This window comes from Cetorhinus maximus, chromosome 1, assembly GCF_964194155.1.
Source record: "Cetorhinus maximus chromosome 1, sCetMax3.hap1.1, whole genome shotgun sequence".
NCBI lineage: Eukaryota > Metazoa > Chordata > Chondrichthyes > Lamniformes > Cetorhinidae > Cetorhinus > Cetorhinus maximus.
In genome coordinates this window covers 99,595,071-99,609,663 of record NC_135879.1, presented here as the reverse complement: position 1 = coordinate 99,609,663, position 14,593 = coordinate 99,595,071, and the positions used below count along the sequence as shown (strand labels likewise).

General features: G+C 40.7%; 1 protein-coding gene across 7 annotated transcripts in view; it reads right to left on the bottom strand.

Moving 5' to 3' along the window:
- The window catches only part of sec31a (SEC31 homolog A, COPII coat complex component), a 103,159-nt gene that overhangs the window by 20,192 nt on the left and 68,374 nt on the right, over positions 1–14,593 (bottom strand). For 3 of the 7 annotated variants that reach the window (XM_078544497.1, XM_078544506.1, XM_078544524.1), the window contains 3 exons: positions 9,615–9,704; positions 4,449–4,581; positions 391–729 (listed from right to left, as the gene is read on the bottom strand). In XM_078544497.1, coding sequence (XP_078400623.1) covers positions 391–729; positions 4,449–4,581; positions 9,615–9,704 — 562 coding nt within the window. The remainder of the gene's footprint in view (positions 1–390; positions 730–4,448; positions 4,582–9,614; positions 9,705–14,593) is intronic. The other 4 variants (XM_078544516.1, XM_078544530.1, XM_078544547.1 and 1 more) reach the window with 3 other exon arrangements.

The window sequence follows — 14,593 nt, the reverse complement described above, 5'->3', positions numbered from 1 at the left end:
ATGGTTTGCCATCATGCACACTGCATGTGACCTTAGTTTACTACCTTAAGAAAAGACAGGGATTGTCTCCCTATGAAAGGTTTTGACCAAGAAAAGCATGCATCATTTTTGTCATGTACATATCATGCAAGGATGCATTTTCACATAATGCATTTCTGTTTGTGAACAAACATATTAGGTCAGCCAAACACTTTTCATGAAGGTGGAGCCTTTTAAAACATCTTTAATTTAAGGGCAATGCGTAGAAAGAGGCTTATGAAAAACATGCTTTCTTCTCCTACATATAAACTATGATGAGGCAGAAACCTAAATTGCCATCAGTCATACAATGTTAAATGCAAAACGCATTCCAAACAAGAAAGCAAAAGCAACATGCCAACAACAACAGACCTGTTCTTTGTGAGGCAGGCAGCTCATTACTTGCAGGTAGTGTACCTGTTGGTCCAGTTGATGGTGGATAGCCGACAGAAGATGTTGGAGCTCCAGGTCCGCCATGCTGGTAGGATGCTCCAGAGAGAGGAAGAAATGCTGAAGCAGGGCCAGGTGCTGTAGGGGATGTTTGTGGCTGTCCTGGATATGGAGGAGCCACAGAAGGAGGCAAAGAGTGAGAGGGAGCAGAAGGCAAATATACAGATGGGTAGGAAGATGGGGGTGGAGGTGCAGTAGGTTGATGAGGTTGATAATAAGTTGGTCCCCCTGCTCCCTGGGGGAACTGCTGTGGTTGGTAAGCTATGGAACAGATTTACAATGTTAGTAAACAAGTAAGAATGATTAAAGAAACATTTATTAAGCGTTATAACTTAGCAAAATATTAAACAAAATCAGCAGAACACAAAAACTGCAATAAGGTCCTGTCAAAATTATACAATTCTTCTGAGGGTTACCGTTGAGACAAAATAAGGAGGTGGTGGTGGGAGGGGGTGGGGATCAGCATGGCTTCTCATACTACAATTCATTAGGATTGTAAATCCCCAACATCCTTCTTTCATACCGACTATCCGATCCTTATGTGGATCTTTTACAGCATAGAAACAGGCCATTTGGCCTAACAGGTCTACGCTGGTGCTTATACTTCACACAAGCCTCCTTCCACCTACTTTACCTCACCTTATCAGCACATCCTTCTATTTCTTCTTCCCTCATGAGCTTAACTACCTTCCCTTTAAATTTTTTTAATACTATTACTATTCTGCGTAATAGTGAGTTCCACATTCTCAGCACTCTGAGTAAACAAGTTATTCTTGAATTACTTAGTGGATTTATTAGTGACCACCTTGCATTTATGGTCCTTCGTTTCGGACTCCCCAAAAGTGGAAAAATCTTCTCTATGTCGACCCTATCAAACCATTTCATAATTTCAAAAGATCTTTACCACTAGCGTGTTGCAAAGAATTTAAAAATATAAATTGATTTTCTATGGTGACTAAAGTACCTTTTTTACTGTGAAATCAGGACTATGTATTTATCATTAAAAAATATTAAATCCTTTCCTATTTTTGTGTTTTGGTTTAAATGACTTCTTATGCATTGTCACCCCTCCTCCAATCCACCTTTAGTAGTAAATATTTCAGCCATCTTAGAATAAACCGACCTTGCTATCTCTCTCCATACTTTCAAAAATTTCCTAAACAACTCACTCTTTGATAAATCCTTTGGTGTCCCCCCCACCCCGTGTCCCCCCCACCCCGTGTCTCCCCCCCACTAGCTCTTCCCTGCCTTTTTGAAGTGCTTGGGGAATTTGCCAAGGACTGGATGTGCTTTAAGTGCAAGTTGTCGTTGCTGATGTCTACAAATCATCCCAAATACTCAAGGTATATGAATACAGATATGAAGGTAGAATTTCCATGTTGGATTTTATTGTACAATGCACAGAGCTGAACCTTATCACACTTCTTTTGTTCGTTACTGACTAAATGGGACTTTTGCATCGAGGTACAAAATTATGAGGGGTCCAGGTAGGGTAGACAGGAAAGACTGGGTTCCCCTAGCTGAGGGGTCAATTACCAGGGGGCATAGATTTAAGATAATTGGTAGAAGGATTAGAGGGGTCATGAGGAAAAACTTTTTCACCCAGAGGGTGATGGGCATCTGGAGTTCATTGCCCAAGTTGGTGGTTGAGGCTGAAATGCTAAACTCATATAAAAGGTATCTGGATCTGCATCTGAAGTGTTGTAACCTGCGAGGCTATGGACCAGGTGCTGGAAAGTGGGATTAAAAATGAGCGGCTAGTTTCTTTCCTCTCTTTTTGGTCAGCACAGACACAATGGGCTGAATGGCCTCTTTCTGCACCGTAACTTTTCTATGGTTCTATGGAATCACAAAACGACATCATCAAGCAAACGTTCAGTGCTTTTAGATACAGGAATTTTTTTTGCATAAGGGGAAAAACTTATACCATAGAATCATAGAATGGTTACAGAACAGGAGGTGGCCATTCAGCCCATATTATTCATGCTGGCTCTCTGAGAGACCAACTCAACTTGTTCCATTCCCCTGCTTATTCTCCATGGCCCTGCAGATCTTTTGTCTTGAGGTAATTATCCAATTCCCTTTTGAAAGCCACATTGAACCTGCCTCAACCACACACTCAGGCAGTGCATTGGAGATCCTAACCACTCGTTGTGTAAAAAAAGGTGTGTCTTCACGTCGCCATTGGTTCTTTTGTCATTCACCCTATATCTGTGCCCTCTAGTTCTCCCCTTCCACCAATGGGAAAAGTTTCTCTCTAGCTCTGTCCAAACTCATGAGAGGTCTAAACACTTCTATCAAATTTCCTCAACTTCCACCTCACAGAATAACCCATGCTTCTCTAATCTATCCACATTCTCATAAATCTTCTCTGCACCCTCCCACACAGCCTTCACACCCTTCCTTAAGTGCACTGCCCAAAATTGCACACGGTATTTCAGTCGAGGTTGAATGAATGTTTTATAAAAGTTCATCATGACTTCCTTGCTTTTGTACTCTATGCCCCCAATTATAAAGCCCAGGATCGCCTATGCCTTTTTAACCTGCCTTACCACTTTCAACAATTTGTGCACACACACACAGATCTCTCTGCTCCTTCACCCCTTTAGAATTTTATTCCTTTATTGCCTATTGCCTCCCCTTGTTCTTCCTACCAAAATGCACCTCTTCACGCTTCTCTGCATTAAATTTCATCAGCCACATGTCTGCCTCATTCCAGCAGTCTTTATGTCCTCTTGAAGTCCACCACTATCTTCCTCACAATTCACAATACTGAGTCATCTGCAAATTTTGAAACTGTGCTCTGCATAATCCAAGTCTAGGTCATTAATATATATCAAGAAAAGTAGCAGTCTTTGTACCAACCCCACCGTATAAAGTCCTCCGGGCCGAAAAACAACCATTCACCACAATCGTTTCCTGCTGCCACTATCGCTTTTATTCAAGGGACTTTAAAATTTGCTTGCAAGTGTTTTCTGTGGCACTTTATCAAACACCTTTTGGACGCCCAATGGGACCACATCAACCACACTGCCCTCATCAACCTATTGCCTCAATAAAAAAACTCAACAAAAACTGAATTAAATATGCTTTGCCTTTAACATATTTATACTGGCTTTCCTTAACTAATTCACACTTATTCAAGTGACTGTTAACTTTGTCCAGAATTATAATTTCTAAAAGCTTTCCCACCACCAATGTTAAACTGACTGGCCTGTAATTGCTGGGTTTATCCATGGACCCTCTTTTGAACAAGGGTGTAACATTTGCAATTCGCCAGTCCTCTGGCACCAATCCCCAAAGGAGGATTGGAAGGTTATGGCCAATGCCTCCACAATTCTCACCCTTACTTCCCTTAGTACCCTTGGATACGTTCGATCTGGCCCTGGTGACTTATCAACTTTAAATACAGCCAGCCTTTCTAATGTCTCCTCTTTATCAATTTTTAGCCCATCTAGTGTCACAACTACCTTCTTTTTCATTACGATTTGCACAGCATCTTCTTCCTAGGTAAAGAGAGATGCAAAGTACTCATTTAGTACCTCAGCTTTGCCCTCTGCCTCCATGCACAGGTCCGGTTTTTGTCCTTAATCAGCCCAAACATTCCTCTCACTAACCTTTCACTATTTACATGCCTATAGAAGACTTTTGGGTATCAATGTTAAATTGTTGTACAGATAGTTGGAGTTCTTCCTTCGGAACTTTAATTGCCCACATTTGTTGCCAATTTGGGATCACCATAATTCTATGCCAACAACACACAGCAGAATTACAATTATCTCAACTATTTCCAGGATGGGTAGGGCAGCAAAATGGACACACAACCTGCAGATTTAAAAAAAAATTAATGCATCAAGCACTTGCTAGATATTTTCTGAAACTGGGGTCAGACAACAGTGACCAACACTGAACTTATTCATGAAATAATTTTTATGATAGTTTGAGTCAGAACAAAAAGCGATATTGCCCATTACACTTACTTTGAGGGATTGTCTGACGGGACCCCACCTGGGAATACATGTTAAAAACAGTTGATGTTGAAGTTGGTGATTGGACCTGTCCACTGGGATTTGGAATGCCCTGCAGTATGAAACCTGGTGGCGGGGCTTCACCCTAGGTAATAAGCAAAACAGCTTGTGAAGCTATAGAATTGTTTTCAAAATGCAACTTCCAAAAGTAAAGTATACCGCATATACTCAGGTAATAATCGATCTTGTGTACAAGTCAACCCCCAACTTCTGGCCAAAAAAAACGTAACCCTTTCTCTTTGCCACCTGATCGCTGCCTCCCCCACAGGCCGACTCTCCCCCTCACCAATTCTCCTGGTTGCTGCCTCTCTCGCAAGCTGACTCTCTCTCTCTCTCACCAAATCTCCTGGTCGCTGGGAGCTAGGGCTCAGGAGAGGGGCAGCAAGAGGGACGAAATGAGTGAAAGGAACTGCGAGCTGGAATGTGTCTCGGGGAACGGAACAGGCCAAAATGGCACTATTTGGGTCACACACGCTCCATCGGCCCCGGTGTAATAAAATGGCAAAGCAAAAGTCCCAAAGTACATCGTCGTACCCAAGAACATGCATGGATTTCAACCCCTTGAAAATGTTACTTGTGTATAGGTCGACCCATACTTTTTGCCTATAAATTTGGGCTCAAAAAGTCAACTTTTACACGAGTATATACAGTATGCAGACAACAGAGGATAAAAGGCCAGTGTGAACATGTTAGAAAGTTGCAATGCATTTGAGTGATTTGTATGGTATAATTAAATGATAAATGTTAACACTCGGGAAGAGTGATTTCATTCAAATCCTTTCAGAATTTTATGGTTTTATGAAGAGTAAATCGTGTTTGACTAATTTGCTAGAGTTCTTTGAAGATGTGACAAGCAAAGTGGATAATGGGGATCCTGTAGATGTAGTATATCTGGACTTCCAGAAGGCCTTTGATAAGGTGCCGCGCCAAAGATTAATACACAAGATAGGATTACACGGAGTTAGGGGTAATATATTAGCTTGGTTAGAATGTTGGCTAACCAACAGAAAGCAGAGAGTCGGGATAAATGGGTCTTTTTCTGGATGGCAAGCTGTAACTAGTGGGGTGCCACAGGGTTCGGTCCTTGGGCCACAGTTATTTACAATCTATATTAATGACTTGGATTCAAGGAAAGAAGGTACTATAGCTAAATTTGCAGATGACACCAAAATAGGTGGGAAAGTAAGTTGTAATGAAGAAATAAGAAATTTACAAATGGGTATGGACAGGTTAGGTGAATGGGCCAAAATTTGGCAGATGGAGTTTAACATGGATAGGTGTGAGGTTATCCATTTTGGTCGGAGGAACAAAAAGGCAACTTATTATTTAAATGGGGAGAAACTTCCGAATGCTTCAGTGCAGAGGGATCTGGGTGTCTTCGTGCATGAATCGCTGAAAGCTAGTATGCAGGTCCAGCAGGTAATAAGGAAGGCAAATGGAATTTTGGCATTTATTGCTAAAGGGATAGAGCATAAAAATAGGGAAGTGTTGTTGCAACTGTACAAGGCATTGGTGAGACTGCACCTGGAGTACTGTGCACAGTTTTGGTCCCCTTACTTGAGGAAGGATGTAGTTGTATTGGAGGCGGTTCAGAGGAGGTTCACTCGATTGATTCCAGAGATGTGGGGCTTGTCTTACGAGGAGAGATTGAGCAGTTTAGGCCTTTACTCGCTAGAGTTTAGAAGGATGAGAGGAGATCTAATTGAGGTATATAAAATGCTAAAGGGGATAGACAAAGTAGACGTGGAGCGGATTTTTCCCCTTGTGGGGCATTCTAGAACGAGAGGCCATAGTTTTAGGCTAAGGGGTGGTAGATTTAAATCAGAGATGAGGAGGAATTACTTTTCTCAAAGGGTCGTGAATCTGTGGAATTCACTACCTCAGAGTGCAGTGGATGCCGGGACGCTGAATAAATTTAAGGAGGGGATAGACAGATTTTTAATTAGTAATGGGTTGAAAGGTTATGGGGAGAGGGCAGGAAATTGGAGTTGAGGCCGAAATGAGATCAGCCATGATTGTATTGAATGGCGGGGCAGGCTTGAGGGGCTGAATTACCTACTCCTGCTCCTCGTTCTTATGTAGAACTTAGTTCAAAACAACCCACGTTATACAGCTGTCTTTGTGTGTAAACAGGTCTCATTTTGCACGACAGAGACACTGGCCCAGAGCAGAAAAAGCAGGAGTTGGGGGAAGGCAACTACTGAAATGTGCTTTTCTTTTAAAAGCAAAAAATTTCAAGGCCGAAGGAAGGTAGCAAAGCTAAGGGACTATGGGAAAGAATTCCTGTGCGTGGGGTGGCGCTAACTTAAGTGGGCTTAAGCTAGGACTGGGAGACAAGGTAGGCATTCAAAGCAAGCATAAGAAGGGGTAGATAGAAGGCAGTGAAAGCTTGGAGTCAGAGTGGCACCCATTTCTTTTAATACAACATACATTTTCAACATTCTTGATGTTTTTAAGCACCCAGTTCCCATTTTGTTCACACTATCCTTTTAATTTGAGTCAACTTTTCTTATATGGCCCAACATTAAATGAAAGGCAGGAATGGTTTCTTAAACGCATTACAAGTAACTTTATTATAACAGAAATCCATAGACATTACTTCAAATAGTCGTTTGGTAGTACAGAATTTGAGTATTGCTGAAAAAAGACATTTTGTTGGAGCTTTTCGTCTTGCATTCATCAGGACAATCACAAGAATACCAATGTCAGGGGAAGCAATAACTTTATACTGTATGAGAAGAGAGTGCTGACATCCTGCAGGATGATGGCTACCCTGAGCAGATCATTTCATTCTGTGTGTTGAGCAAACTCATGAATGAGCCTAAGGGCGTCACTTTCGGCCCCGAAAAGTGCCCAGTCTACCTCAGATTACCCTGGAAGGGCAAGGTATCTCAAAAGTTTGAGCAACAGGTGAAGCTAGCTGTTTCACGCAGTAGCAACACGAGCAGTAGTCGCCAATAACAGGATGCTGCCGTTAAGCCAAAAAGACATTCTGCCTATCACACAAATGAGTAATGTGGTATATGAATTTCAGCACCAGTGTGATGTAGGTATGTAGGCTGTACATCCCAAAGACTGGTGGATCATATCAAACAGCATGACCCTTCCGCTGTTCGCAACAGGAAAGGTACAGACCGTATCCAACCAGCCCATGCTTGCAAAACTCAGTGTGCAACATTAGATGTGATTCCACAATCAGACAACATTTGCTAAATAACCCTCAGTGTGCTAAAACTTATGCTCACAACCAATTTAAGATTGTCAGTTGGGCTCGCAGCATGGTGCATTTTCATGACTGGAAGCTATATATATTGATACACAGGGCCCTGTTCTTTGTAGGCAGAAAGAACATGTACACACATTGCGCCTGTTTCAGCTAAACAAAATAAGTGACAACCATTCGCTGGTTCATTCCTCGGGGCACTGCTTGACCAATTAGAGTCAAGCTGCCTGGTTTAAATTTCAAACAATGTTTGGCAGTTAACTGTCAGTCACCATTAACTGGCGTATTCTCCATGGCAATGCTTCTATCAATCAGAGTTCACTAACCAACCAATCAGCACTCTCTTCTCACATAGTATAAAGTTGTTGATTCCCCTGACGTTAATATTCTTGCGATTGTCCTGATGGGTGCAAGGCAAAAAGATTCAGCAAAATGTATTTTTTCAACATTACTTCAGTTAAAAAGGACAGATAGTAGTAGTCTGTATTTAATTTCTAATGCTTCATTATCTCCAAAATAATCGTAAAACATCTAAAACACAATGCAACCTCATATTTTAACATTTTAATGTATCAATTTTAAGATTTTTTTTCAAATTGTGATTTGAAAAATGGTACATTTTAATCGCTCACTCAAACATCAGTCTTGATACAAAAGTGTCCAATATTGCACTGGAGAGTCAATCAATTTCCTCTTCACTCACCCTTTTTTTAAGATAGCAGCTCAAACTGCTGACGCGTTTAGGCGATCATAGTTTGATTTACAGGTTTGCATAGAATCTTGCCTCAGGGAAAGGATTTTTTTTTTAAATACAAACTAAAGTTGTCAAAATTCTGAGTAGAAATAAATAAATAATTTTTGGGTCAGTGGACATCGCCCAAAATGAACTCAATGGAGAAGGAACAGTGGCTGTCATACAAAACGTTAGAAATTGGATCTCTTTCCAACCTAATAGCATGTAGTTCAGAATGTTTGACAAAGGAGATTAATGCAATTTTACATCTTTTCACTGGCATTGAGCTCTCTTTTACTTTACCTTTGTAACCAACAAAAGAATGCATACGAACAGCCCCATCAGCAAAAATACTAGATCAGTGTCCTTTTTTGTTGGACTCTGCAAAAAACATTATCTGTAGTGCGACCAGTCAGATCTATAACAACACTAGGCCTTTCCAGTAATCGAGTCCAACAATGCAGTGATTAAAGCTGTGAATGAGAGTCGCAGAAAGCAACAGGAGTTGAATCTCTCAAGTAACTAGTACTTGCGAGTCTCTTTACTTCAGAATTTCTGTGAGCATCTTTACTGGAGCAGCAAACACTGCTACATTATGTCACAATAAATCATGTTTAATTTGGGACGTGTGTGTGTGCACTTTCTTCAATGTTGTGCACATTAAATCTGCCCTCACACCCCCAATTCCATCTCTAAAAGAAAATCCGTTCAATTGTAGTGAACTTATTTATAAGAGTCGCAGAAGTGGGGAAAATAACTGATGTTAAATATTCTCAATTTTTTTCCATCGTGTCCAATGTGCTCCATAAGGAGCTTTCATGGATATCTAGGTGGAAGGCACCACTTTACAGAAATATATCTGTTTATTCAACATTTCCAAGCAACACAAAATACTGCAAGAGAGTCAGATACTGATTGTTTGAAGTGATACCTAAGTAAATTCAAAATCAGAACTCTGGGTTCTTTCCAAATTGTAAACAAAAATATTCAGGAAAGGCAGCAATAAACCATAAACAAAGCTCAGACAGCAAGTGAAGCAGGCAAAGTGGATTAAATTTTATTCTCCATTGCCAATGCAGTTTTTTTTTGTTTGTGTTCTTTTGAGTGTGACCTTTTCTAAGCGGCTAATTTGGGAGAGAGCAGTAGGTTAACACTGTTGTACCTGTGTGTTAGATGCTGAGGCTGATGGAAAGCTGGGAAGGGCAGTGGAAGTTTGGTTACTCCATGATGTAACAGTAGGGGCAGGTCTAACCTGAATCAAACAGAGACAGACACCAATAATGGAAATAAAATAAGGAACCACAGAACACTGATCCATATTTCATACAAAAGAAAGTAAAAGGATGACATGATAGCTTCCTTTAAAAGCATGCACACAAACAAAAACAAATGAAGGCCAGTGCATTATAAAGGCATTTGACATCAAAGATAAGGAAAAAAATACCTTACTCATCACATTTTAGCAAGCCTGCTTTCTATTGAGATTAACACTCTATGTCATTAAGACATACGATCACATAGCACACAGGTGAAGAAGAGATAAGTAACCAATAAAACAGCAAAACGTAAATGTATTTTGAACAAGCACCATTTAGTGGCTATGAAAGTGGAACTAATTCAAAGCAATGGTTAACAGCAGTTATTAATTTATCTCAAACTGACCAATAGATATTAGAGCTTAAAATGACCCTGTAATGAAAACAATCGAGAAATCATTCTCATCAACTGTTCCAAGACTGTATTTTGTGACTAGGGAAGCCAATATCAAGTCCCATTGATTTAAAACTTTTAATTTAAACACAGATTATCAAAATATAGCAGGCAAAAAAAAAGATAATAGGAAGACTCTATCCAGTTTTGTGCGCTTTTTACAAAATTTGCCACCCACAGGGCATAGAATCAGCATTATTGCCCATCCTTAAATGTCCTAGGGAAGGTGACGGTGAGCTGCCATCTGGCATAAGTACACCAACAGTGCTGTTAGGCAGAGAGTTTCAGAATTTTGATCCAGCAACAGTGAAGGAATAGCGATATATTTCCAAGTCACTTCCAAGTGTGAATTGGAGGGGAACTTGCAGATGGTGGTGTTCCGATGCATCAAATGCCCTTGTCCTTCTAAGTAGTAATGGTCACAGGTTTGGAATGTGCTGTTGAATGAGGCTTGGCAAATTGCTGCAGTGCATCTTGTAGATGGTACACTCTGCTGCTACTGTGCACCAGTGGTGGAGGGAATAAATGTTTAACGTGGTGGATGAAGGTGTCAATGAAGCAGACGGCTGGCTTTGCCAGGTTGATGTTTTTGGTGCTACATTCATCTGGGGGGCGGTGTATTGCATCATACTCCTGACTTGTGCCTTGTAGATGACTTTGCAGATTCAGGTGGTGAGTTACTCACCACAAAATTCCAAACATCTGATCTGTTCTTGTAGCTTCAATATTTATATGGCTGGGCAAGTTAAGTTTCTGGTCAATGCTGACCTCATGAAGTTGATGGTGGGAGGTTCAATGATGATAATGCCATTAGAAAAATGGTTGACTATGTCTTGCTGGAGATGGTCACTACCTGACACTTGTGTGCCATGAATGTTACTTGCCATTTATCAGCCCAAGCCTGGATGTTGTCTAGGTCTTCTTGCATTTGGGCACAGGTTACTTCAGTGTCTGAAGATTTGGGAATGGAACTGCACACTGTGCAATCACTGTGAAGACCTCCACTTCTAACCTTATGATGGAAGGGAGGATCATTGATAAAGCAATGAACTAGTTACAGAGATGGGGCAGCAAAACACTGCACATCCTGGAAATCTGGAGCAGAAAATGGTGAAAACATACATTTGCTCAGACAACATTTGGAAACAAAGAGTCTTCAGTCAAAATGTTAATTCCTGTTTCTCTCTCCACAGATGCTGCCTGACCTGTTGAGTGTCTCCAACAATTTCTGTTTTAGTTTAAATTACACAGCATCACCTGCAGGAACTGGAAGCTGACTACTGCAGTCCTTGCTTGTCCAGGAATGAAGTGTGGGGTGAATATAGTTGGGGTGAGGGATGAAAAAACTAAAACTCTTCTTTGAAAAGAATAAACAAATAAAATCATCATGGGTGGGGGAATTTCCTCTAAGTGCAGCAAAAAGGTATAAACACAGCAATTATAACTACTTGACATAAATTTGCCACACCTAATGCACATTGATGATTGCCCTCCAATAGGCTTAAAAAATCTGTGCGCACAAACAAGCCCCCTGAACCTTAAACCTTGATTAGATCTATGCCATTTATCTGACACGGTGGCTTTTGCTCTCAACACAACTGGTACATGAACTGATGCAGGCATAAACAGCACAGTGATTGCGTGTAAATCATGACTCCTGTTAGCAAATTGTGAATTGGAATCGACAATGGTCATGGAAAAGTACACAATCCTAATCACTCCAGTTGGATCAGCTACATAACTATTCCAGCTATGGGGTTTGAAAGGAGAGAAAATTGAGTGGGAGAAACTGGCAGGCAAAATAAAAGAAAACACAGAAAATGCTGGAAACACAATGGTCAGTCATGCTGCAGAATAACTTTCAGTGAGTGTAATAATCTCGAATGGAGAGGGTTAATCAGGATAGCAGCAAGGATACGGTCTGATAGATTGATTCCCCAAAAGAATCTGGTTGCTTAATACTGCAATTCTTTGTTTTTCTGATATTGAATATATTGAAGCTGTGAAAAAATTGTAACTTTTCAACAAAGTCCTAGGCTCAATACTTTGAAATAGTTAATCAATGACTAGCTAGAAAATGAAAGCTATGGGAACAAGCAAGATATTCCAAAAATTCTCAGCTAAGTAAGTATTGATGTTGGATGGATGGAAGGGGTCTGAAAACTGTTCAACCACAGGATGTGCAGGTCTTCAGAAAGGATAAGGAAGGGGGTTCCTTTTTCAGAGGCATTTGGTGCCCAATTGAGGGATCTGGCATCGGTAGAGGGGGTGGGTGCTGAAAGCCAGAATCCTGCCCTTGGCCCACCGCAACCTCCATCCCACCCACACTCACCCGAGTCAGAGATCCAACAACAATTCCTGGTGAAGACCTTGGAGTACTACTGGGAAAAGCCACTGCTCCTGATGGCACTGTCGCCAATGGCGAACTGCTGGCCTCTAATTGGCCAGCAGCCCTTGGTGGGCAGGATTTCCACCCCAGGGGTCCTAAATCTCCCCCTCAGAAGCAATGTGGGCTTCTCACTGGCTCTCTAACCAGTGGCTGGACCAACGACAGTTACATTAAATTCTGCCCATTTCACTGTTGTAATTAAGGGAATGCAGTCGATTTGCACATAGTAAACTCCCACAGTCAGCAATGAAATAATGGCCAGATAATCTGTTTTTATGATGTTGATTCAGGGATTAATATTGGCCAGGACACCATGGATCACTCCACTTCTCTTCTCTAAAATAGTGTCATGTGATCTTTCACGCCCAGCTGAGAGGACAGACAAGGCCTTGTTTTAATGTCTCATTCCATAGACAGCATCTCCAACAGTGCAGCACTGCCTCAGTACTACACTAGAGTGTCTGCCTTGATTTTTGTGTTCATGTTCTGCAGTGGGACTCGAGTCCACAACCTTCTGACTCAGAGGCAAGAATGCTACTAACTGAGCCATGAAAGGCTCCCAAACCATGGCTAATATATGTGGTTTCTAGAAAAGTGACAATCACTGTGTCCTATTTGATAAATTGCTTCATAGCAGAATGTACTACTCTGTACATCTGTACTCTGTAAATCTGTTATGAAATGGTGCTGCTTAGTTTATAGCTTGTCATAAATAAAAATTGAATTGATACTTTAGTATTACGAGGACAATTCTGATTCAACAAGCATATGACTGCAAGGCTTAGGAGAAGTAGGCCATTCAGCCCATCGAGTCTGTTCCGCCATTCAATGAGATCATGGCTGATCTGATAATCCTCAACTCCACTTTCCTGCCTTTCCCCTATAACCCTTGATTCCCTTACTGAATAAAAATCTGTCCAGATTGCCTGTCTAGAAAGCCTGAACCCAAATTACCTTATTGCCAACAGTCAATATCTGTGGAGGCAATGTACTGTCCTTAGGAATGAATATTAGACTATACTTGAGATCACAGCATTTTTGATGCCGCTTATTTATGCATTGTCCTTGTATTGGTAACAAACTAGGGTGGGGAAAGAAAAGGAACACTTGCATTTATATAAGATCTTAACAAAATGTTCTCAGTGCTTCATACAATGAACTTATTTGGAATGCAGAAATAGCTGCTTAGTTCAGAGGGGAAATCAGAAGTCCAAGGTCCAAGACGACCAAACATTTAGTCCTTCCAAACTACTACACATCCCATTTTATAATAGCCACTTCTATAGACATATCTGATGTGAAAGTGATAAAAGCACAAATTCAACTGGGCAGCACTCATAATTTAAAAAGGCACTTAACTACATTTGAAAAATGAAACCTATTTTATGAAAACTATTATGGTAAAGGCCTTGGAAGATCTGGAAATTATGTAAAAAATTTCAAACTGTTCATTTTAAAAAAAAATCATACAGCACTCTGTTTAATAAGGTCAAATAAGTTACAATTGCAAGTAAGCCATGAAGTAAACAGAGAAAGTACATGCTGTTATGAAGATAATCAGATGTGGGCAGCACCAGGCAACAATGGGCCACAAACTTTTCTAACCAGTCTTTAGAAGTATTTATCATCAGAATTCAAGTGTATAGAAACCTAAAAAAACTGCATTCAACTGCCAATTACCCTGCAAATTCCCTATAAAATCATCATTCTAAAGATAAAGAAAACATCTATTTTAATATAAAAATCTCTCAGGTTCAGTGACTCCCTCATGGCTTTAACAATGACACTAAAAAGGCAAAAAAAAACAAGCAAATCAAAAACGAAGAAACAAGACAATAACGACTGACAGCATTTTCCTCTTCAAAAGACTCCCTCATCACTTGCAACGTCTCTCTATAAAGATGTCATCCTCAGAAGTCATGAGCAAAGACATCACCATTAGCCACATAGGCAAGTTCCCCAAACAAGGGCAATACTGTGGGCGAAACACAAGAGCCAAAGTACAACTATCACACAAAAACCACTTTGAATGGCTTTGGTCC